Genomic DNA, 25,620 nt, shown 5'->3' with positions numbered 1-25,620 from the left:
TTGTATTTCTCTTAGATTTAGGCTGCGATAACGAGTAAGACAAACAGACCGATTCGACATCAAAAGTTCCTATATTAAGCAAGTATCTAAGTACTTACTTGAAATAAAAGAAGCTCTGTCGTAAAATACTTCGGCCACGGCGCGTTATCAACCTACTGGCTGTTAAACTCGATATGCACTTATTCCGTTTGATAGCATAAAAAATCTGCTACGAATAGTTTAACTTGTTGACTGTGCGTACATATGCGAATCCCTAAGAATATGCCGTGTGGTGACGGCAGATCAGAATACGTTCGTCACCACCACCATTCCCTTTCCCGCGGGTATCTTACGAGGCGACTAAAGAAAGGGCGACTAACGTAGTAGGGGCATCAGCAAATTAAAATTCAAAAATGTTTTATTCATGAAGACCTTATCACAGGCGTTAATACATGTTAAGTGATTGCTGCATTCGTTAACTTAAAACTAAAGCTAGGAGGGTTACAAACGCGCCCTGGTCCTAGAAGAGCCCACAACTTAGCCAGGTTTTTTTGTTATCACCATCTCACAGTTGAATTAATATTTAGCTATGAAGTAAGAGCAATTCATGCCCAAGCACTTTTATCATATCTATATATATATATATATATATATAAAAGAAAGTTGTGTTAGTTAAACCATTTATAACTCAAGAACGGCAATTTTTATGATATTTGATTTTTTGGATTTCTCTTGGACCGGAATAGGATAATAAGTATTAAAATATTACTATAATTCATAAAAAAAAAAAGATCCGCGGTACGAAGTTCGCCGGTTTAGCTAGTATCTATGTATAAGTATTTCATCTGGTAATTTGTTTGACAGCGTCTTTGATGCTTCTACTACCTTTTTTTTTTTTTTTGTCGTGGTGGAAAAGCTTGATGGCTACCTCTGTCCTTTTGGGCAGGACAGAGGTTATGTAAGACTCGTTTACCCGAATTAAAAACCACCACGGCATGTCCCTCTCGTTGGATTTATTGGACGTCCGGGGAACCCGTTGTACTCTTCCCAGACATGCTTCTACTACCTTACCTACATTTACTGGGATTACCAATCCGTCTGCCCAGCGTTGTGATTATGGGGGAACCCTCCAATCCCATTGGGAGAGGCATTTAGTCCAGCAGCGGACTGTTATAGGCTTATTTTTTTATATTTATACTCTTTACTTGTACACCACACCAAGTTCAGAAAAACAAAAAAAAATAACAAACACTTCAAGAATGTAGTAGGATACAAAAGGCTATAGGCCTTATCGCTAAGTAGCGATCTCAGCCAGGCAACCTTAGGATTAGGAAAACTATAAATAAAAACGAAAAGGTGGGGTACACTGTTGTAAAACATACATACGAATAAAAACATACTAATACATAAACTAGACTACATAAATACAACAATACTATTGACAAATATTTAAAAAAATATGTATATAAATAAATCTAAATGATAGGCTTTGATGATGATGATAAATTCTGTAGAACTACATCACACTTTTCTCTTGTCATCCGTAATTAATCAGTTGGTAATGGAAGGGAAATTATATGCCAACATCTCTGTGTTATGCGTTTTGAGACACGGCCATTTTTGCGTGACGCTCTCGATGTTTCCGGCCGAGCGTTTTGCTTAATAATCGGTATAAGTGGGTATAATCGACGCGATGGACCGTGCAACGGAGATTTATTGATCCTGCAATGGATTTTGCATGTAGTATTAACTATTAATATTAATTGAATGTAATGCACGCGTGACCGTAAGATACTTATCATATTCTTTTAATTATCAGGGATCCGCACATTCGATGACAAAAATAATACAAACCATTTCTAAAAACATATTTTTATTTTTAATTTCGTAATTTTTATTAATATGTTTTTACCTACAATTAAACAATTACCTACAATATACCTACAATTAAATTAAAAATATGAAAATTTTAAAAGGCATATAAAAATTTCAAAACCGCCAGGATTTTAACCTGTGTCAATCGCGGCCTGTGCGCTTTACTACTAAGCTACCCATTCTCTTTTCTCAGATTATTATTTTGAAATACCATACATACTTTAACATCTTAGAAATAAAGATTATAATTCTGGAGTAAAATGAATACACTTTGAATGAATACACTTTTATTATACACCAAAGAAAAAAAAGTATTTACAGAGAAATAAATACATAGCAAGAGAGTACAATTTGGTGGCCTTATCACTACATAGCGATTTCATCCAGGCAACCAATGGCGTAAAAGGAAAAAACATAGAAAAGAGGTAGGTGGTGCAATAAATAATATTTAAAATTATACAAATATATAAATAAAATATATATAATATATATAAATAAAATATGTAAAATGTTAACAATTTCAAAATAATACTGCTTCAAGCGGCCGTTGTAAAGCCCTCTGAATTACGTTAGTATCACTAGCGTAATTATCTGTTTGTTTGACACACTCATTATCGAGCATTGACCTAGAGAGAAATTCTACGTCAATTTTATCTACCCATCATCGGCCTTCTACAGGGCACGAGTTTTTACTCAGGTTGTAGCCCGTAGTCCACCACGCTGGCCATGGGCAGATTGCTAGTCTTCAAACGCTTTTAAGACCGTTGAAACAAGTAATATTTTGTAGCTTAAAACGCAAAAACTCTGAAACGTTGGAGATTCGCTTGATCGAACTCGTTCTCCTCGATAGGCAAGCTGGAGTTTACCATCTAGGCTATCACCGCGTCGCTAGGCTATCACCGTGTCCAGAGGCTATCAACGCTTCACTTGGCTATCGCCGCTACACTAGGCTATCACAACTTCCGCTATCACACAGTGTAATATTACATCACCGAATTCTCTATAGTAGTTTGTACATTTTGGTACATCTCACATAATATATATAGGGAAGTATACATATAATTTTTAAAATAAGATGTAGCTACAGAAAAACTTAGAATTTTGAAAAAAATACAAAGTCCCAAAATTTTTGCGAGATACGAAAAGATATTAAACCACAAAACCCGCTCCACGCGAGTCCGATTCTCCCTTAGCCAGTTTTCATAAGTTGCGTACATTTCTTAAGCATAAGAAAGAAAATTTAAATTATACATATAAAATATATAATTTAAATGTAAGCAAACTAATTACAATAGATAAAGCTTAGCACGTGATATTAGTAGGTATTGGTCATATTTCTGTTTTTGTTATAACCTCCTTACTAATAAACATTGTTAGAGGGTGAAAGCTACTCCTACATCGATTTCTTTCTTTCTGCAGTAGTTTAAGTATTCAAAAGAAAAAGACAAAGTGGTGTAGTTTTCATCAATATAAAAATACTTTTATTTTTGGGAATACTTATGTGTATAAAGTGAGTATAAACGAAAAAAATGATTCGGGGCAAATTGCTGTCATTAAAACTATTAGAACTGCTTTTGTTTCTTCACTTAAATCCAACAAACGGTTACAAAAGACTACGTTTTAAAAGTTAAAGGTTATAGGAAATATAGAACTAGTCAATCTCTTTTATTAGTTTGTTTATTTCAACTATGTGATTGTCCTTTGTGCAATTACAAATTTATCTATTTATCTACAAACGAGTCGCTGGGTGCCGCTGGATCAAGCGGCACAAGACTGTGGTATTTGGAACTCTCTACAAAAGAGCTGTGTCCAGCAGTAGACGTCCAATGGTTAATATAATGATGATGATTTTTTATCCATCAGTCAATCCAGGTTATGAAAAATTGACTGTACCATGAAGTGAGACTGCAGACAAGCGTACACCGGTAAACAAATTAAAAAATGAACTTAGCATAAAATCGCAGTTAATATTATCATCGGGCAATATAATACATTTTGTCAGGCGATGGCATTAAAATGATCACTTTATGACATACAACCACGTAACGTTATTTAACTATCGTTGAATAACTCTTTCAATTCTATGCTAATGAGGGAAAAAAACGAAAGTGCATTACACCTATTAATCGGGCACTGCGCTATGCAAAACTCATACTGTAAGGGCATTGTAAAGATGGCATAGCGTCGGAATAGTTATACAGTGTTTTGTCAAGCTCTGATATTTGAAAGGTGATCTCAGTTGACTTTAATGAGGAAGGTTACTGAACGCTTTTAGGCAGAGGACGCAGTCTGTTTGGAGTCTGTGACGACGCAGTTTGTAGGGTTATTGGTCTGTGGCTATAACTTAGCATGTGTCAAAAATAAACTTATCAATTGTTTGATTTAATTTAGGTATATTTGCTTATTTAATAAATTTATTAAAACATGCGATGTAGGCACAACGATTCATTGTGTTATAAATAAGTCAATAAAATGTAATGTGAATTAGAATGTACCTAGTAAATGATCTGGGGGCTTAAAGCTGTATTGTTTTTTATTATTGTAAGTGTGCGTGTTCAGAATCCTTATTTTATAGACTCAAAGGCATGTCATATTAAACTCTACAATAAGCATTAGGCTTCATTTGCTATGTTCATTGTATATCATGGAATTCCGTAAAGTAACGCCAGCTTCTATCCAATATTCACATTTTACTGATTTAAGCGACGGTATTTCAATTTTAATTTCTTTATTAACAGATTAAGTTAAATAGTTCGTGGGTACAATAATATAATAGTGCTACAATCGCCATCGATTGGTATGCAAATTTTGATTTAAATTCTTATCAAGTATTTAAATCAAATAATAAAAACAATATACATATATGAATCACAAATCTATTAATAAATATAAGTCAAAGTTTGTATAAAATGTCACATAAATATTCTTCAATGCGTAAAAAAACCATGGTAGTAAGCTCTCAGTATTCAAGAGGTACATCCTAATTTATCTTCATTCCATGTGCCTGTTAGTGTATCAAATTGACAAGCTTCAGTTAATTAAAAATACAATAAAATTCTGTAGGCATTGCATCTCAGTGTTTGCAATTAAATTAATAACTAAGTATTCAAGATACGTCGCTAGTCGCTAGTCAGTATCCATAATTGTCGTGTTCCGCTCTACGGGTGCGGTAATTGATTTCTGAAAACTGGTATACTATAGTCTGATGATGATCTTGAATGTTCCACAGCGAAAGAATTAAACAACCTCGAGCATCTCCGCTCCTTTTTAGATAGAAAAATGATTTTAAATGTTGATCAAAAACAGCAACTACTTCCTATATTTCTTGCCGGCTCTTCTCGGTAGAATCTGCTTTCAAACCGGTGGTAAGTAGAGTCATTACAAACATACATTCTTTAATTTTCAAAAGTGTCTATAGAGTTGACCTACGCAAAATAAATGAATTTTAAATTTGAATTCTGAAGCTGTTGTTGATGTATCTTGTAAATAAATAAGGACGAAAAACTGCACCTTGTGGTACGCCACAATAATGATTTAAAGATGCGTTAGTTTTTCTTATTAAATGCTAATGTAAGATCTATCGCGGCTCTTCTTTGGTAGTGGCACAACTAAAAAACTATATTCGTTGTAAGATTTATTTGGAAGCGGTGATAGCCCAGTGACTTTTGGCGTGGTGGACTATGGCCTTAACCTCTTCCCGTTGTGGGAAATCCCCTGTAGGCCGATAATGGGTTGATATGATGAATATGTATTTGGTTTCGACGAAACAAATCGACGATAGAAGGAACTTTTGCTGCTCTGAAAGCTATCGATAGATACGGGATTTTCTAGACAGCCATCCAGAGTGCGTGAGCCGAAAATCAGCCCTATGATTTCTCTGTATGATTAGTTGGTTTATTTCGAGAATTTAACACTATTTCTCACAATGAAATGAAATGTAATGTAAGTGTGGCTTGTGTTCAGCAAAGCAACACGGCAAAATGTCGTAAGGCAACTTTCCTTGGTATGAACTCTTTGATTGATATTATATTTTTTGTTCCAGCGAGGGTTTGTTCACCAGTCCTGTGAACGCTTCGCCAGTTGACTACGCCAAGGTATGTTGATTAATTATTTATTTAAAATTAATAATCTAATGAAACTATTTTTTACTTTAAGATAAACTATTGGTAGTTTAATTAATAAATAATTAATATGAAAGTATACTTGAAAACGACAAGTTAAGTATATACCTAGCAATACTTACCTACCTTTTACATATAAAATACAAGTTCATAGATTTTATGATCAGCCAAACATGATAATTTAATTTAATAGAATCCTCCCCAATTAGCTATTGAATAGTAAAGTCGTTTTATTCGAATTAAGCGCATTTTGTAGGACCTGTTTTTAGTACGAAGAAATTAACATAAAATTAAAACGCTATAAACTAGTGACATATTAAATCAATGACCTTATAGCAGATTTTATTGCGATCGATACCCTGTCGACCTCTATGTTTTCATTACGTACTCATGTTGGGTGGTCGCAAGCCCATAAAGCGGTTTGGACAGTTGTCGCTAGATGGCGTTTGTCATAAGTTCCCGATTTGGGCACAGGCTGCGGTGAAGAGACGATTCGTATCTAGTTTTACGGTCTTTTAACGAGCCCTAAATGCCTTTGATAAACAAAGAGTTAAAGTTTCTTGTTATTTTGTATCTGAGGAATGTTTATTTTAACCAGTTTCAAGTATAAAATTTAATGGTATCTCGATCTAGGTACTTGTTGGCCATTGTTAAGATAATTTTTTTTTCATAACATTACTTGGCTTTTGTCTTTATTTTGTCTGCTTAATATTGTTTTCCTGGGCATTTCCATGAAATGTAGCTTTAGTTACATTTCCAACTATATTCTCTATGCTAGAAATCAGCTCTTACTTCACTGAATTTACTAACGATGATAACTTTACTGCATTGTGGCATAATCCAAGTAAAAGGTTTCAGGTTTTTCACCCGAGCGTAAATACAGATGGTAGGTGTAACCGTACATATATCATATTCGTTAAATAAATATTAAATAAATAAAATCAAAGTTGCGTTAATTAGCTATTTATATATTTATAACCGTACAAACAAATTAACTAAGTCATGAAATTGAGTGCCAAAAAAAATATCAGGTGGTTTAGTACGGTGTTATTTTTTTATTCGACTACAAGTTAGCCTTTGACTGCTCAATCTCACCTCGTGGTGACTGATGAAGCAGTCTAAGATGGTAGCGAGCTAACCTGTTAGGGAATACGGTAGTCATACCCCTAATCGGTTTATACGCGACATCGCACGGGAACACTAAATCGCTTAGCGGCATGCCTTTGTCGGGTGGCAACTAGCCACGGCCAAAGCCTTCCACCAGACCAGACCAGAGAAAAATCAGAAAATTTAAATTCCCAAATTGCTCTTGCCGGGAATCGAATCCGGGACCTCCGGCTTTAATTCACAGCGCTGACTGTTGCGCCAGGGAGGTCAGTTTTGCTAAATGGAAACAAATTGCTTTTTATTTCACCCGAAATCAATCTTAATGATTGATCCTAATCCAAAATCTTCAGATGGCAGATTGAATATAGTAGTGCTAACATTTTCTTATCGATAAGTCCAGGCTGTGGACTTCAATCGATTGTGTTGATGATGATGATGACGATTATTTATAGGGTAGTAAATAGTAATATAGAGACCAGTATAAACATAAATATCGATAGATTCATAAAAAAAAATCATCAAGCTAATGTTTTTTGAAATGTTATCAGTTCTAATTTTGTACCTACCTTCTAAGTATATTGTAAGTAGAATTTGAAATAGCTTCGTGTGAACATTGTGCGCGTGCAAGGAATCTATCGTCTTGAATTACGATTTGTGCGAATCTTGGCGGAATTTTGATTTGCGATGGACAAACACGATCCATCTATGCTTTCCAGGTTATATTAGGTTATGTGGTATCGGTATATTGCCGTTTTTCTGAACATTTATGAAGCTTCGTTGCAATTTGTAGCATTACCTCAGATCAGATTTTAAATCAGTTTTAAGATCATCGGTACTTACATTTTTTTTTTAACTTAAAGTTATAGGATTTAATATAGGTACATACAGTGGCGTGCATAGAGGGTATGCACAGGGTATGCAGACGATACAAAATGAAATCTCCACTAAAAAACTTAAGGATATGCATAGTAAGAGTTATAAAAAGCCTACCTTTAATTAATATTAAATAAAAATATTTATAACTCTTACTGGAGATTTTCTTCATTTTGTATCATCTGCATACCCTGTGCATACCCTCTATGCACGCAACTGGGTACATATACACCCTAACAGGTTAGCCCGTATCACCTACAACCAGTGACATTGCAGTCAAGGGCTAACTTGTAGCGGAATGAAAAAAATGCAGTCTAAGATGCTAGCGGGCTAACCAGTTAGAATTGTGACAGTTATATTAACCCTATAATCGGTTTCTAACGAACGGCACGTCTTTGAGGTAACTACGCGCGGCTAAAGAGAAAACTCAGACATTATAAATCCCCTGCCGGGAATCGAATCCGGAATCCCCAACATAAAACCTCAGCGCTCACCGCTCCGCCAGAGGGTTCAAATCATCAGATAAATATCAATTGCTCCGTGGGTTTATGTGAAAACTTTCTCGCGTCTATGGGAATCCGTAAATGGATAATGGATAAAGCACGAAGCGCATTGTAAAGTTTACTGTTACTCTTGTTTTTACATCCACAACTGTTTGATTAATTGTTATTTTATGACTTATATGAGTAGGTATAATAGTTTTACATTTTTATCATCCTAAGGTTGTATTCTCATCTCTTCTCTGTGTGTGGAAAAACTTTATGGCTACCTCCGACCCTTGGGTAGGACGGAGGTTATATGGGACTCCCCTACTCTACCCTAAAGGGGTATACCCAAATTTTCATACCCCTGCTCTTCCCGCGGGTGTCATACGAGGCGACTAAGGGTTACAACGGAGAACGCGTAAATGCGTCCTCTATGCTTCAACTACCCGACTGCCAAGCGTGGTGAAACTAAAACCCTACCTTTGGGAGAGGCCCTTAGTCCAGCAGTGGGCTGTGCCTATTTTGATGATAGGTAAAGTGGAAGTCAAACCGGTGATAGCCTAGTGGTTAGGACATTGGCTTCACTTTCGGGGGGCCGAGTTCGAATCCCACCACGCACCTCTAACTTTTGTAAACTGTGTGCGTTTTAAAGAATTAAAATAAGGAAGAAACTTCAATTTCTGAGAGTTCTCTATAATGTTCTCAAAGGCATGTCAAATATCACTTGCTGTGACGGTGAAGGAAAACATCGTGAGGAAACCTCACACCAATTTTCATATTATTGCACTTTTCATATTATTCCTGGAATATTAGGAATAATATGAAAATTGGTGTGAGTAAACCAGGTAAATTGTCCCAGGGGCCTGAGTTCGAATCCCAGTAACCTTTGTAACCTTTGTAAACCTGTAACCTTTGTAAACTGTGTGTGTTTTAAAGAATAAAAATAAGGCAGAGATCTCCAGTTCTGATAGTTTTCCATGATATTTTCAAAGGCGTGTGAACTCCACCAATCCGCAATGGGACAGCGTGGTGGACTATGGCCTACACCCTGCTTATTGTGAAAGGATACCCATGCCCCGTAGTGGGTTATGATGATGACGATGATAGACACATAGATGGCACTTTTATGCGTTAATTACACATATTCATAAAATATATTACATAAAAAATTGCATACAATTAATGGGTTAAAAATTTCTTAATGGCAGTGAGATGATGGTGATAACATAAAACATAGTCAACGAGCGTAAAACATGAAAATTATTAACATTAATTCAAAGGTCATTAGAAAGAATGTTTTGCCAAAACCATCATTCTTATGCCAACATATTTAGAAGGCTCAGTTTTTGTCCTTCAAGCCGAACAAATGAATCAAAGAGCGGATTCGCGACGGTTGCTATAAAATCACATTTGTACGCTTTTTGTAACGATTAATTCGTAAGCTTTTTGCCAAAGTCCGTGCAATATGTATATCCTGCAGGCTGCAAAGTATTTCTCTAATTATAGGCGATGGTTTCCCACTTTACCAGTATGGCAGGGCAGCATGGGCAGGAGACAAAGGATATTATTAATGTGTCCACCTACTACGGCACGGCAACATAAAAGTTTACCCCCGTTTATTATTACGTATATATTCAAATTCAAAATTTCTTTATTCATGTAGGCCTATCACAGGCACTTATGAAGCGTTCACACATATATGTTTACATAATTGTAAGGGGATGGTGATAACTTCGCTCGCCAACTTAAACCTAAAGCTACGAGGGTTCCAAAGGCGCTCTGGTCTAAGAAAAGCCCACAAAAAACTTAGCCGAGTAATTTTTTTTTTGTTTTCACCATCTCACAGTTTATTTATATAAAGCTATGAATCTAGAGCAATTCACACCCAAGCTTTTTTATTGTTTAAGTAATCTTTAATATTATAATAGGATTTTTCTGTAAGCTTGCGTTTTATATAAATTTTGAACTTATTGAGGGACATCTCAAAGATTTTATTTGGTAATCTATCTATCTATATATATAAAAGAGAAAGTGTGTGGATATGTTCCGTATAGGCTCCGAAACGGCTGGACCGATTTAAATGAAACTTTCAGGGAATCTCCGGATTGATCTGGCGTTTGATTGATCCTGTAAAGTTTGGTGACGATCGGAACACTCCTATTTTTGAACTGTCAAACTGTCAAATACAGCTTTTATTTACTATGATGATATTCTATTGTTGGGTGTACATGGATGTAGATAATGATCTTCACCCGCTCGAGAAGAGAATAGAAGAGAATGAATACGGAGATAAATAAATGATTTAATATATTATGAGACTTAAATTAAAAATTTAATGATGTAATTTTATTGTTTAAATAAAATAAAGCAAAATCTAGCCCGGCGAAGCGGGCTGGGTACGCTAGTTTGTTATAAAATAATATACAATTGCCCTGCCCTGCACAAGGAGTTTATTATTGCTTCTAATATTAATATCGTTACAGTCCATTTTCTTTTGAAATTTTGCTATATTTTTATGGATATATTATGTAGATATAATTTCCACTTGTACGCCAGTGCTCTGCGAGGTGATAAATCTGTGGGAGAAGATACATTTTAAACCTTTCCCCGGGGGTATTATTGTCTGCAGCCCATTCTAGCCGTGCTAGTGTGCTAGCAGTCTGAACTCTGAAATACTGTTTTAGTAAAATGCCAAAGAGACAGTATATAATAGTTTGAGTAAAGGACGGCGGAGACTATGCTGTGAATTCCGATGACGACGAGTGATGTTACCACAGTCTACTCCAGTAACACCTCAGTTACATCACTAGTATTACACTCATCACTAGTTCATCAATTAAAAATTAATGGTGTCTGCTTGTTAAAATATATAGTGTTTTGGCACGCGGGTGCGGGGTGACGGGCGGGGTGGGCGCATGGCGGAGTCACTCACCCCGCGGAACGACCTTGCAATGCTAACCGGTCACCTGTGTCGCGGTTGAGCAACCATACAGGTTTGTTGAAAGAAAGAAGGAAAGAAAAATCGTCACGATTAAAATTGTAACATTTAATATATAAATATGTTACGATAGCACACACATCGCCATCTAGCCTCAAAGTAATCTCATTAATAATTCATTCTGCATAATATACACAAATACTTATAATATACAGATAAACACCCACACTCTGAAAAATGTTAAAGTTCATCACACAATGATTTTCCAGTTGAAGAAATCGAACAAGACAGTAGGTCTTGGACTCAGAAAGCAGGGTCACTGCGCTTATCAGCGGATATAAATTTGTATCATTTGTATTACATAAATTAAAGTGTGAGCAGGCTCAATAAAGCTGCTTACTAAAAGGCGCAGCACTGGTTTTCAGCCAGTCGCCTTATCTAAAATTGAAGCATATTTTTAACCCTATTGTTTACGTGAAGGGTCCGAAATAGATAACAATTCCCTTTTTTTGTATTCTTTTGTGTTTTACATTTCAAACTTATTCATCTAAAATAGAAGCTAGAAGGGGACAACTCGTACTGATATTTAAAAATAATTGAAATCAGTCTCGTTAAATTAAAAACATATATTGTTATAAAGCATTAACGCTCCTCTATAACCATGAATATCCATACAAATATTTTTTGACATTTGTGGTCCAAGTTGGACCGCAAATGCGGCATTCGTTGTCCAACTGTATAATTGCTAAACGGTGGCGTCCTCTTGTTCTCGCAGCCGTACCGGTGTATCGGCAGTGTTGCCGTCTTTGTCTAATTAGACACTGTTATCGTATACCTATCTCGCTTGTGACAGGTGAACTACGGAACAAAGCGGACTGGTGAAGATTAATGTCGGCTTTAAACACTAGATGTCTCTGATGTTCGTTTAAAATTCCACCACCCCTTTTCTGCAATCCTTCTGGTAATTCATAATACAGTCAAAGATGGTAGCGAGCTGACCTTTGTTTGTAGTTCAAAACGGATCGAAGATATATCGTGGGCAAGGATGGCTTGATGATAAGTGGAAAACCAGCGCCTTTAAACAGAGGATCACGTCTCAGGGCATGCCAGGAACACGTCCTATAAAATGCCGCCCATTGTCCATCAACCTAAACCTAATGAGTATGCAGATAGATTAAACTTATACCTACCCCTAAGCGGCGTCTAAGGCATGGGACGCTAAATTGGGGGCTCCGCTCCCATAGGAGAAAAAGTTTTCTCCAAACCTTATAACTCGCTCGATCCGGGATTCGAATGCAAGAACTCGTGACCCGTGTTAATAGTTTTAAATGACAATGTGAGATGGTGATAACAAAATAAACAATCTGTTAAGTTTGTTTTGGGCTTCTTAGACCAGGGCGCGTTTGAAACCCTCGTAGCTTTAGTATTAAGTTGACGAATTTAGTTATCGCCATCAACATCACATCTATGTCATATTTTACATGTAATGTTCGCATCAAAAGTGCCACCTATGTGCCTATTTGGATAAATAAATATTTGACTTTGACTTTAAACAAGCTGGAAATGTAAACTACGCGACCAGAGACACAATTTGTAAAATAAAAAATATCCTAACAGACGGAGTCTACGTTATACTAGTAGTTTTCTTTCTTATCTATTAAGCATCCCAGCTCGATTGTTTGTGGTAACGTCCACAAAGCTCGTGTGGCCGCTTGTTGAGTGCAAGTAATACGCGCGCAAGCCGCAGGTCGTGAGAACCAACGCTGCAGGAACTAAATAATTGTTAGCAGCTTTGGTTCTGAGCGGTGTTCTAAGAACGTGCTGCTTATTCTGCTTGGTCCTTCCTATATAAAAAAAAAAAAGGTTTTTTATTTATTTTCCAAATTGTAGGTACGTGACGAGTAAACATTTATTTAAACAGTCCCTTAAAAATCGTCTGTCGCAGACAGTGTGCAAATGTTTTAAAATACAAAAATATAATAAAAATGACAATGATAAAATTTAAAGAATTAAAGAATAGAAAAGATTTAAAGAATAAAAATGATTTAAAGAATAAAAATACAATAGTTGGAAATAGGTAATAACGTCATTTTAAATGAATTCAAAAAAAAAAAAAAATTCAAATTCATTTATTTCAAGTAGGCCTACTTTATAAGCACTTTTGAAACGTCAAGTATGCATGTTTGTGTGACTCTACCACCGGTTCGGAAAGCAGATTCTACCGAGAAGAGCCGGCAAGAAACTCAGTAGTTGCTCTTTTCCAACATCAACATTTACAATCATTTTGCTATCTTGCGGGAGATGAGAGCGAGGCTGGCTGCTTCCATTCTACCTTGTCATTGAGGAATTCATCAAATGTATAGTAACCTCGCTGTACTAGATGCGTTTTTACACATTTTTTAAATGTATGCATTGGTAGGTCAAGAATTTCCTTAGGAATCATGTTGTAAAAGCGTATACTCAACCCCACAAAGGAGTTCTGCACCTTTCGCAGACGATATGCAGATATCACTAATTTATGACCGTTTCTGGTAAGTCGATTGTTAATTTCAGCTTTTGATTTATAAAGAGTAATATTTTGCCTCACAAAGACTATATTACTATAAATGTATTGCGAAGCTACTGTAAGAATACCTATTTGTTTAAATTTTTCACGAAGCGATTCGCGTGATCCAAGTTTATATATTGATCGTACGGCTCTTTTCTGTAGTATAAATATACTTTCAATATCTGCAGCTTTTCCCCACAGCAAGATCCCATAGGACATAATACTGTGAAAGTATGCGAAATAAACAAGCCTAGCTGTTTCAACATCGGTAAGCTGTCTAATTAGGCAAATAATTAAAATTAGTTACTTCGCGGAATGTCATGATATATTATGAAAATTAAGCTTAATTTGCTATACCTACTCCGCGAAAAGCAGAAGAATCTGTTTGGTGTAATTTATAACTTCTTCGACCTTATACTCCACACCAAACAGATCTTCGGCAATTATTAATTGTAAAGTCAACATCTCCTGAGGATGCTCCGGTTTCGGAGTGAAACGTGCGTAGACGGTACGTTGCCGAAGATCTGTTTGTTGTACAGTATAAAGATTGAAGAAGTTATAAATTACACCATACAAATTCTCCTGTTTTTCGCGGAGTATAGCAAATTAAGCTTAATTTTCATAATATAATTACAAATGTTGTTATACAGTAAACTATAATATATATTTTTTTTGTATCCCACTACAAGTTAGTCCTTGTCTGCAACCTCACCTACTGGTAAGAGATGACGATGCAGTCTAAGATAGTAAAGGGCGTTCGGGGTAGCAGGTATATTAAACCCACACACAGCCCTAATCGGTTTTTACGCGACGTCATACCGGAACTTAAATCGCGTATCGTTATCGGGTGGGAACTAACTGCGGCCGAAGCCTCCCATACCAGACCAGATCAGACCAGAGATAATTCAGAAATTTCATATAGTTAATACATAATTTAAGTTTGTTGTGAGCTCTTCTTGGACCAGGGCGCATATGAAAACCTCGTAACTTTAGCTTTAATTTGACGAACGTAATTATCACCATCCTCTTACAATAATGTAAACACGTATATACTCTATATGAACATATAAGTGTCTGTGATAGGCCTACAGGCTATATGAATAAAGAATATTTAAATGTGATTTTGACATACTGAAATTCAAATTCAAATTCAAAATTTCTTTATTCATGTAGGCCTTTCACAGGCACTTATGAAGCGTTCATACATATATGTTTACATAATTGTTAGTGGATGGTGATAACTTCGTTCGCCAACTTAAACCTAAAAACCTCCCCTTTCAAATTAGGCGCGTGCAGTCACTACCGATTTTCAAGAGACTCTTTAAAAAACATTTTATGCCACCATAATTAGTTTTTTTTTTTGCTTCTATATATAATAATTTATATATGTATTTATTTTTAATTTGGTAACTGCTCTGCTCTTGTGTACAACCTAACCCTTAAGTATGTGTTTTTTTCCCTTTCATTTGTTGGGTTGCCTGGCAGAGATCGCTTTTTAGCGATAAGGCCGCCCATTATACCTGTGTTTTATTGTGTTGTTTTTGTTTATAATTTAATTTCTGTTAGGTGTACAATAAAGTGTATTTTCATTTCATTTTCATTTATTAATTAATTAAATAATCAATAAAAAGTTAGCACATTCATGTTTCGATGCAATAATTCGATAGAAAATCTCGGTTTACATCCTCATTGTAAAACACCTGACCTTTAAACAATAAAAGAGGTTTGAACGTAAAAAAAAACGGGGCTACGAGGGTTTCAAACGCGCCCTGGTCTAAGAAGAGCCCACAACAAACTTAGCCGGGTAAATTCGAACTCAAGACCTTTTGATCGTAATTCTAATCTCATACTATTGTGCATTTCGGCCGTAAAATAGTTCATAGGTAATATATTACCTATATAATAATATGTACCTATATAATATATTCACATTACTTTTACGCTTCGCCGAAATATTACAGAGGTATCGGGTTCAAATCCGGTCTTTTAGGAGGAACAATTTGGTTCCGTAGGGCTAGGGGTGAATAGAGACAAAAATGTCGGTTTCCTATTATATCTATTATAATGTCTAAGTAAGGATCAGGTTTCTATTTCCAAGGGAGATTTGACATGCATAGAATCTTTTGTTGTTTGGGCCTATCTTATTTTTTTTCAATTCTTCTTTCTTTCAGAGTTCTAGTTTGATCATTCTTTTAATTCAATAATTCTTTGTAACCCAGCAATTACTCTTTACAACATCATCAATGCATAAACTTATTCATTTATTTATTCATATTACTTAAATCTATTAATTACAGCTATGCACAAGCTAAAAATATGAACACTACTAATAAGGACATAAAAACTAAGACCTTAATTTCTTATTTATTTATCGCTACGACGTATCGACATATTTAATTTAATACACATTTTTACAGTTAATTCATATCCTAACATGGTTGCACGAACGCTGAACAAATACGAAATACGAATTCGCCTGGCACCCACTGGTGGGAGTTTTTTTTTTTTTTTGTAAACGTGCAGGCCTTTGTGAAATCGTCCAGTGACCGCCTTATAATTTTATTAATTTCATTATCATCACCATCATTTCAGCCTGCGTACGTCCACTGCTGAACATAGGCCTTCCACCACACCCGGTCCTCATCCACACTCCCCGTCATTCTCTTAATATCGTCGGTTCATCGTGCATGAAAGCGTCCCACACTAAACTTGCTTGTTCTTGGCCTCCACTCTAGAACTTTTCTGATCCAACGGCCATCGCACCTACGACAAGCATGGCCTGCCCATTGCCATTTCAACTTGCTGATAGTTTGGTTACCCTTAGTATCTCTTTGTTTCTAGGTCTCTCCATCAGGAAAACTCCCAACATAGACCTCTTTATAGCTCTTTGAGTGACCTTAAATTTGTGGATCAGATAAATCGTAAGCGTCCACGTTTCAGCGCCACAAGTGAGTACGGGAAGGACACACTGGGGTATCGACGATTAATTTTTATAACATTATGTTATGATGTAGTAAATAATAAATAAATAAACTACGACGGTACCCACATCGCCATCTAGCCCCAAAGTAAGTGTAGTATGTATTATGAGGTAGGTCCTAGGATGATTGATGACTATTTTTTTGAATAATATACATAAATACTTATAATATATTGATAAACACCCTGACACAGAAAAACATTCATGTTCATCACTCAAACATTTTCCAGTTGTGGGAATCGAACCCACGACCTTGGGCTCAAAGCAGGGCCGCTAACCACTGCGCCAATCGGCCGTCATACCTACACCATATAATAGGTCACCTTTTCACTTAAACAGATTCCTCTATCCGAAGAAGAAAACAATACAGACCCACCACCATCAAGATTACGTTTCTCGATATCTAAACAAAAAAGCACATCAGAAAACTTTAACTAAAGCAGTTAATCCCATGAATAATAAAATGGTATCCCATTTCAGTTTCAACAAAAGCATTATACCGAGATGTCCTTAATTTGAATAGGGCGACGTCGAACGGTCACTTTAGACGTTCCCTCACGTCCCCCCAACAATTGTTTACAACTATTTTACATCAAAATGGGACGAATAAAGCGCTCAACCTAATATTATTATGCTTTATGAATATAGTCAAATTGGGTCCTTTTCAGATCAGGTCGTTGAACTCTGTCTTCCCATATTATTTTGGGAATTAAGGCTGAGTACAAACTTATATTATGAAAATTAAGTTTAATTTGCTATACTGTACGACAAGCAGGAGAATCTGTATGCACTTGTATACTAACTAGATCTGTTTGGTGTGGAGTATAAAGATTGAAGAAAATATTCTACTTTTCGCGGAGTATAGCAAGCTAATACTGGCGTAATATTTCCTATTGCAGTGCAAATTAAGCTTCATTTTGATAATATATCATTGAATTCCGCAAAGTATACTCTTAACTGCATCATCACTTACAGCTAACTTTAACTTGTGGAAGAATAAAAATATCCGAGGAAGGGTATATTAGTGTAGTTTCGTTGGTCTAGTGGTGATCATGTTCGACTACAGATCACGAGGTCTTAGATTTGAAACCCGGGTCGAGCCAAATAATAGTATTCGGTTTTTCTATCAAGAAATTCTTAGTACCGGGGCAGTTAAAACGTTGAACTCGTTTCTGCGCCTGATATCTTTTTGTCGTGTCGGATCTGCCTTCGTATTGGTTAATGAGAGTGGGAGAATAGAGAGTGGAAGAATAGAGAGTGCATCTGTGAACTATAATATATAATAATAAATATATAATATATAATAACTCTCGCGCAGTTGAATAATCTCTCTGGAGATTGCCCACCATGGCCTAAACCAGTCAGGGAAACTGTTTTTCTATAGACTAGTCTCACTGACCTAAAATACTATGGATGAATCCTAAAAAGTGGCGGCACTCAGGACATATCAACGAGTAGATACAGTCTGTGTTCGGCCTTACGCTCCCTTACAAATACTCTAAGAATTTATTAATGTCCGAATACATTACCCGTGAGATATTATCTTTGTTTGATTTGAATCATATCTGTTATGGACGAGCACTTCTATTTGGATTGAAATACTTATGGCTCACACGTTTGTTTTATTTGTATGGTGATTTATGTTTATAAATACCTAACATTGGTGTTTCTTTGAAAACTAGTGTATAATCTGAATATTAAAAGCTATTTTTTTTAATACTTTATAGGCTGACAACTGTTATGTCTGATGGAAAGCAGTGATGCGGTCTAAGTTGAAGGCATTCATCATCATTATAAGGTTAAGTATTACTTGAATTGCAATAACTTTAAAGCTTAATATTAATTTCCTGTGAGATGGTAATAACAAAAAAAAATTACCCGGCTAAGTTTGTTGTGGGCTCTTCACAGACCCTCGAAGCTGTAGGTTAAAGTTGGCGAACGAAGTTATCACTATCCCATTTACAATTAAGTAAACGTATTGTTTAGTCGTACTTCGATGAGTACATTAAGCTATCGCTCTCGGTTATTTTCACTAAGCTGTCATTACAAGTGTTGTAGTCCACGCACTCGCATTGCAACAGTATGGTGGGTCTTTGCTCTAAATCCTTCTGTACTATCAGAAAGTAGGCCTGTATTAAGCACTGGGAAGTTAGTAAGCTTATGATGACGATGAGGTTATATAAGTGTCTTCCAAACAGTGCGTTTTGCTATAACGATATGAAGATATTTATGAACGCTTAACAGAATTTAACAACCTTGTCGGTAATAGGTGGATACGATGATGATGTGTGCTGAATCTGCCGAGAATCCAACCCGACTTTCAAACATCCGAGCGTGAAACCGCTGCCCTAGAAAGCGTCATCAAAGTACCTATCACCCTACTCCATTCCATGTACTGTTTGACAAACAGAATTCCCGGCGTGAGAAAGGTCGAGATAGGGCGACAAATGACCGGCAATACGGTAACAAGAAAAGCTTTTTGTGCGGTGTTCTGTGAAGCGGAGATGTGGCTTAACTGATCTCTTGTTCTTGTTAATAAGCCGCGCTTATGTTTTGACTGTTATAATTTACTGTTATTAAAAAAAATAACAGTATGTTACGTTACGTTATTTAATAGATGAGAACTAATGGTTAGTTGTTATATGATTCACTTACTAATTCACTCTGAGTAATTCTTATATATCTTTTTGTAATATTAATAATATTAAATATCGAAAAATGTGTACAGCTGGAATCTCCTTATCGACTACACACATTGATACTAATTAATACTATTGTTTAGTATGAGATCACAAATTTCTAAGAAAAAAAAGTCGGTATACGGGCGAAAGTTTTACGTGACAACGACTTTGAGTGGTAAAATAATTTTAATGTGAATATTCATTCGTATAGTAGGAAGAAGGATGAAATAATAGTAACAATTTAAAACATTTATTTATACAAAGAATCTCGCACTGAATTTCATATTAACAAAATTTTATTTTTACCTTTACACATACATACGTATTTATATACAAATATACATACAATAACTTGCAATACATTTGCGTACAATTAAACAGCGTTTACTACAAAGGGACGCGTGCCTTTCACTTTTTATGTCTGTCTCTCTCGCTCTTAGGCGGGCGCGTGCCTCTCACTCGCTCTCATTGTGAGCGCATAACGTGAGCGGAGCGTAACGCAGTTTCTTGAAGTGTCACCCGGCAAACCAATTTATAAGACGTTGTCACGTCAAAATATTAAACTAAGAAATTCCTAGCAGTTCTTTGAAAGGGCGTGCTTTTTTAATAATGGAACTAATAGAAAAAGAAACTACCAGTAGTAAAATGATGTCATAGACATTTTTTTATTCATTTGACGGTCTAATTAAGTATAAGTAATTAACTTTGTTTTTTTTTCACAACAAGTTAGTTCGTCTGCAATCTCGCTTGGTGGTCAATGGTGATGCAGTCTAAGATGTTAGTGGGATATCCTGTTAAAGATATGGTATAGTAATATTAAATAGTAATATTAAATAAATCGCCCTAATCGGTTTCTACGTGGCTTCAAACCGGAACGCTAAATCGCTTAGTTGCACATTTTTATTTGTAGTGTGTTAAGTTACGGCCCAAGCCTTCAACCAGACAAGTACATAGAAACTTCAGAAATTATAGATTTCTAGAATACCCGATTGAACCATGGACATCGTGTTCGCCACTGCGCCAAGGAGGTCGTCAAAATCTCATTTGAAAGGCAAATAAAAAGAAGCGTTTTTTTTCTTCTAAGTTCCAAAATGGTGATAAATTGATCGTTAAACAATGCACTGCGCATGCGTACCTCTGTCAGCTTAGGAGACGACACGGACGGCGGGCACACGGACACGGTATCGAGCTGATTCACCGTTGCCATAGGTCACATATTATACTGCTTTGTGAGGAAAGTGTGATATGGGCCATTCTAAACAGAGAAATAACAGGGTGATTTTTCTTCACGTGTAATCCGTTTATTATTTTAATCCAGTTATCCATGAACTCATTACCGGCCCACTACAGGGCACGGGTCTTATCTTAGAATGGAACTAAAAATAAATTAAATGCCCCAATTCAAAATTAGCACTCCACAAACAAAGTCCATACGCAATGTCTATAAAAATATATTGAATTCATCTGCCAGTGAATTTAATAAAATATTAAAAAAAAATACCTCGTAGAGCATTGCTTTTATTATGTATAAGATTTTTTGATCTTGAGCTCCCCAATGAAATCGGTTTCCCTTTACGATGTCTTTTGAAATTCTTAAAATTATTTATTAAAAAAAAAAATTGCTGCGTTTAAACTGGGTGTACATACGTTACATTATATAATTAGATTTAATTTAAATATTGTATTATAAATGTACAATTATGTATTGTGCTGAATGAATTTAAATTGAAATTGGAATAGAATGAGAAGGGTTTTGGCCGTTGTTTACCACGCTGTATATAATACCACGCTGGCCGTTGTTTACCAGGCTGGTTCATGCGCCTTTGAGAACTTCGCCGGTAGAAGCATATGATATTTTATTCAAGCTTAATATTACACATATATTATTGAGACCACTCGTGAGACCGTGCATTGTTGATAAATTTTTTTTTCTCCGTGGAAAAAATATCTCCAACCCATGGCAGGCGTGCAAAGTAATTTAAAATAATTTCCGCCGAAACTTATACAGCCCGAAAAGGAAATTTTTACAATTCTTTAATAAGGATAAAAAATCGGTAAAATTTTCGCCCACAATTTACTAGTAAGGACTTTCTCTGGCTCAATATTGTCTCAGACTAACCCTAATCACCTAAGAGAAGGTACCTACGTCACTCTAAGCGGTCCATTTGATGGGTCCGGAGTACAGCGGAGCATTGCACCAATAACGTCCAAGTACGCGTGATAGATTATGATTACTATAGTAAATTATGATTTGGGTGACCATACTTTAAGTATACGTTACATCGTCCGACAACACTTCGTTTTATAAAAATCAGTTTTAATTCCCGACACAGATGCCCCTGTGTAGAGCTGTAGTGGACAGATGGAGATAAGATACCCTTAATCCCGGAAGCACAAAGGTAAAGTTTTATAGCATTTGAACCCAGTTAAATGGATGGGTATAATTCTCGGGTAATTAAAAAGAAATAAAGTTAGTTACCTCTGTACGGCATAATATCACGGATATTTTTGTATAACGATATATCTGGGGACGGATATATGATAACTTGAAACCCGGTTAAGTACGACGTAGTAACGAATGCTGCAGGATTTAAAGAAAACCGAAATAAACAAACAGTTAATTCGTAATAAATCAAGTTTAATTATTTTATTCATAAATAACCAGGCACTCAATAATTTGAATATTATTAATATATGGAGTACAGTTTAAGTATCGGGCATTAGAAATGGTCACCCTTCTCATAAAGGCATGAAACATTATGTGACAATGTGATAGATTCCCTCGAACACATCCAAGGTGCTTTGTTTGGAATGGTGATTTATTACACGTTATTAATACGTCTCTTTTAAAAAATGTGAATGATATATATTTTGGGCATAACTTAATATTATATGTGTAATAATGGTTTATGGGCTTTAAGTGCCCTTAACTAGGTAGGTCATTTAAAATTCCCAAATAGTTAAGAACATTATATATTTGTAGTTTAATACTTTCAAATGTTATGTTCTGAGTATTTGGATAGCAGTTTTCTTTGAGTTTAAAAATCGGTTAATAAAGGTCGCGTACAAACAAATGAAGGTACACCGTTTTCATTTAGAAATTATATCCGTAATACTTGCGATCATAAAGTGGTAACATAATTGGTAAGTCCGTACAAAAGACATCAACGCGTTATCATATCTTTTACAAATGTCAGATTAAATTTACTAGCGATATTCGATTGTATCATCTAAACGAAAGGTTAATATTAATATATTATATGTGGCATGTCCGGATTACAAGATGGGAGGAGGAGCCTAATGAGCCTAAGCCTAGGAGATAAGGTGGTATATAACTGGTAGAGCTTTTTGTGACAGAAATCCAGCCATCCAAAATTAAAAATCAAAAATTCATTTATTACAAGTAGGCTTAATATAAACACTTTTGAAACGTCAAGTCTGTCTGTTTGTACTGGCTCTACCACCGGTTCGGAAGGCAGACACTACCGAGAAGAAGCCGGCAAGAAAATCAACAGTTGCACTTTTCCAACATCAAATTCATCATTTCATTCATCATTTAGAGTACTACCGCCTTGCTTCTTTCTGCCATTAAGCAGCATTGTTGCTATGCTGTGTTCAGGTATGAAGGCGAAATTGCCGGTGTCATTACAGGCCCATATGTTGATGGACACAGGACGGCACGTTAAAGGACGTGTTCCGAGCAGGTCCTGCTGCTATGTTTATAGGCGATGGTTTCCCACCATCGGGTGGGCCATATTGCTGCTGCAACAATTATAACCATAAAAAAATTGGTTGTCTGTAAAGTCGGCTTACTGACGATAGTTGAACGTGACAACGTCGTAAGAAAATACTGATGGAATGGTTGCATTCTTCAAAAGAAAATTTTAGTTTTATTTGTTTGATAGATATTATCGTTGCTATAAACAATTGACACCACAATCACTTTTCACTGGACTTCATCCTTGCCGAAAACATGTAAATGTATTATTGTATAGAAGGATCCACGCGGACGCATCGCTCACTCAAGTAGGAGAGAGACAGATGTCGAACGCGGAGGCCGCCTGTGCCTCTTTGTCGCTCGTTCCGCGCTCTCGCTTGCACTTCAAGCCTTGAATGGAACGCCTCAGAGCGAGGTAACGCCGCATACGTCATGTTTTTTCGTGCGTGCAGCCGGCTCCATCGAATTATAAGACGTTGTCACGTCAATAAACCTTATTAGAACTGTGAATAGGCTATAACGCAACGAATTTCTAGCTATACATAATCACGATAAGTATAATACAAGACATATTTATGCAATTGCAAATTGCTTTCGTGATAGTATAGATATCTTCAGAGATAACACACCTAGTGTTAGGCTTAAGTTAAGAAATAGGTCATTGCTTAAGTAATTTTATCTCATTTCCACAATATTTTTGTTTTTTTTTCGTTTTTCTTTTCTTAGTAATTTATATTTTGTTATATTATTTTAATATTTTTTTTAGCCGTTTACAGCAGCCTTATGTACCCAGCGGATTTGCATGCTATGTTCGCATCAAGAAGGCACAATTGTATACGCATGCTAAATAGTGCTATAGTTTATATTAGAGTAAGCAGTTGATTGTCAGTTTTGCGGACTAAATAAAAAAATATGTATATATTAATGATATAATGTTTTACCTTATACCATATTTTTAAAAAGCTTGTTGTCTAAGTAGTTACTATCAAAGTTTGAATTTACAACCACTCTAGCTTCACTACGACTCTAGCCCGTACCTTCGCTTGTTTTATCTGACCTTTAGAATTTTAAATTCTATTTTAATGAAAACGGCTAAGGCGTTGATATATTGAGGTTTTATATATCACCTCTACAGATAACATCTCAAACACTTAAATTCGTTGCCAGACTAACAAATGAGTCTAACTCAAAATTCATCTGAATTATTCATCGGTAGCAGACAACGTCGCCGGCCATCACAAAAACTGGGGTCAATCGATGTCGTTCCGTTACGTAAAGACAGCTGTTCCTAGGGCTTTAAACTTGATTATTTTTGCATTTCCAGCTTGCCTGTTATTTATAGAAATAACCTGTTGCACACAACGACCAGTTGAACTCTTTTTAGTTGTAGATAACTTTTTTTTCCTTTCAAAAGCAGGAAGTTATAATAAATAAATATACTACGACAATATACGCCATCTAGCCCTAAAGTAAGCGTAGCTTGTGTTATGGGTACTAAGATAAATAAAGAAATAAATATAAATATACTACGACAATACACACATCGCCATCTAGCCCCGAAGTAAGCGTAGCTTGTGTTATGGGTACTAAGATGCCTGATGAATATTTTTATGAATTATATACATAAATACTTAGAATATACATATAGACACCCAGGCACTGAAAATCTTTCATGCTGATCACACAAAAATTTTCCATTAGTGGGAACACACTGCGCCAATCGGCCGTCAACTGACTGTTGAATATTTTTATGTACACGCGAATACTTATAAAATACAGATAAATACCCAGACACTGAAAAACATTCATATTCATCACACAAACATTTTCTCAAATCGCAATCCTTAAAAACACCGAAAAAAAATACAAACAAATACTTACATTAATCGATAGCTGGTAACAAACCACTCCTGGACTAAAGGCCTTTCTCAATCGGAGGGTTAGCCCATACTCACCACGCTGGGCAGACGGATTGGTGATGACAGTAGATGGAAGGAGCATAGAAGATTTGGCTGCCCGTCCTCCTGTATAGTATAGTATAGTAAACCCGCGAAAAAAGTTAGATTTATATACGTTATTTAAAAAACGGTGACTTTCAAAATAGGTTTGAATTTCGGACTAAATTGCAGTCTTATGAGAATTAAGTTTAATTTGCTATACTCCACGAAGAGCAGGAGAATGGAGAATCTGTATGGTGTAATTTATAATTTCTTCAATCCTTATACCCCACACAAAATAGATCTTTGGCAATGTACCATCTATGCACGTTTCGCTCTGAAACCGGAGCGTCCTCGAGAGATGTTGACTTAACAATG

General features: G+C 35.9%; 1 protein-coding gene across 2 annotated transcripts in view; it reads left to right on the top strand.

The window, feature by feature from the left end:
• The window catches only part of LOC120624794 (TNF receptor-associated factor 4), a 155,895-nt gene that overhangs the window by 45,710 nt on the left and 84,565 nt on the right, over nucleotides 1-25,620 (top strand). For both annotated transcript variants that reach the window (XM_039891534.1, XM_039891535.1), the window contains one exon: nucleotides 5,897-5,948. In XM_039891534.1, coding sequence (XP_039747468.1) covers nucleotides 5,897-5,948 — 52 coding nt within the window. The remainder of the gene's footprint in view (nucleotides 1-5,896; nucleotides 5,949-25,620) is intronic.

Source organism: Pararge aegeria, chromosome 6 (assembly GCF_905163445.1).
Source record: "Pararge aegeria chromosome 6, ilParAegt1.1, whole genome shotgun sequence".
Lineage (NCBI taxonomy): Eukaryota > Metazoa > Arthropoda > Insecta > Lepidoptera > Nymphalidae > Pararge > Pararge aegeria.
The sequence above is the reverse complement of the archived record's forward strand: the minus strand, read 5'-3'. Positions and strand labels throughout refer to the sequence as shown.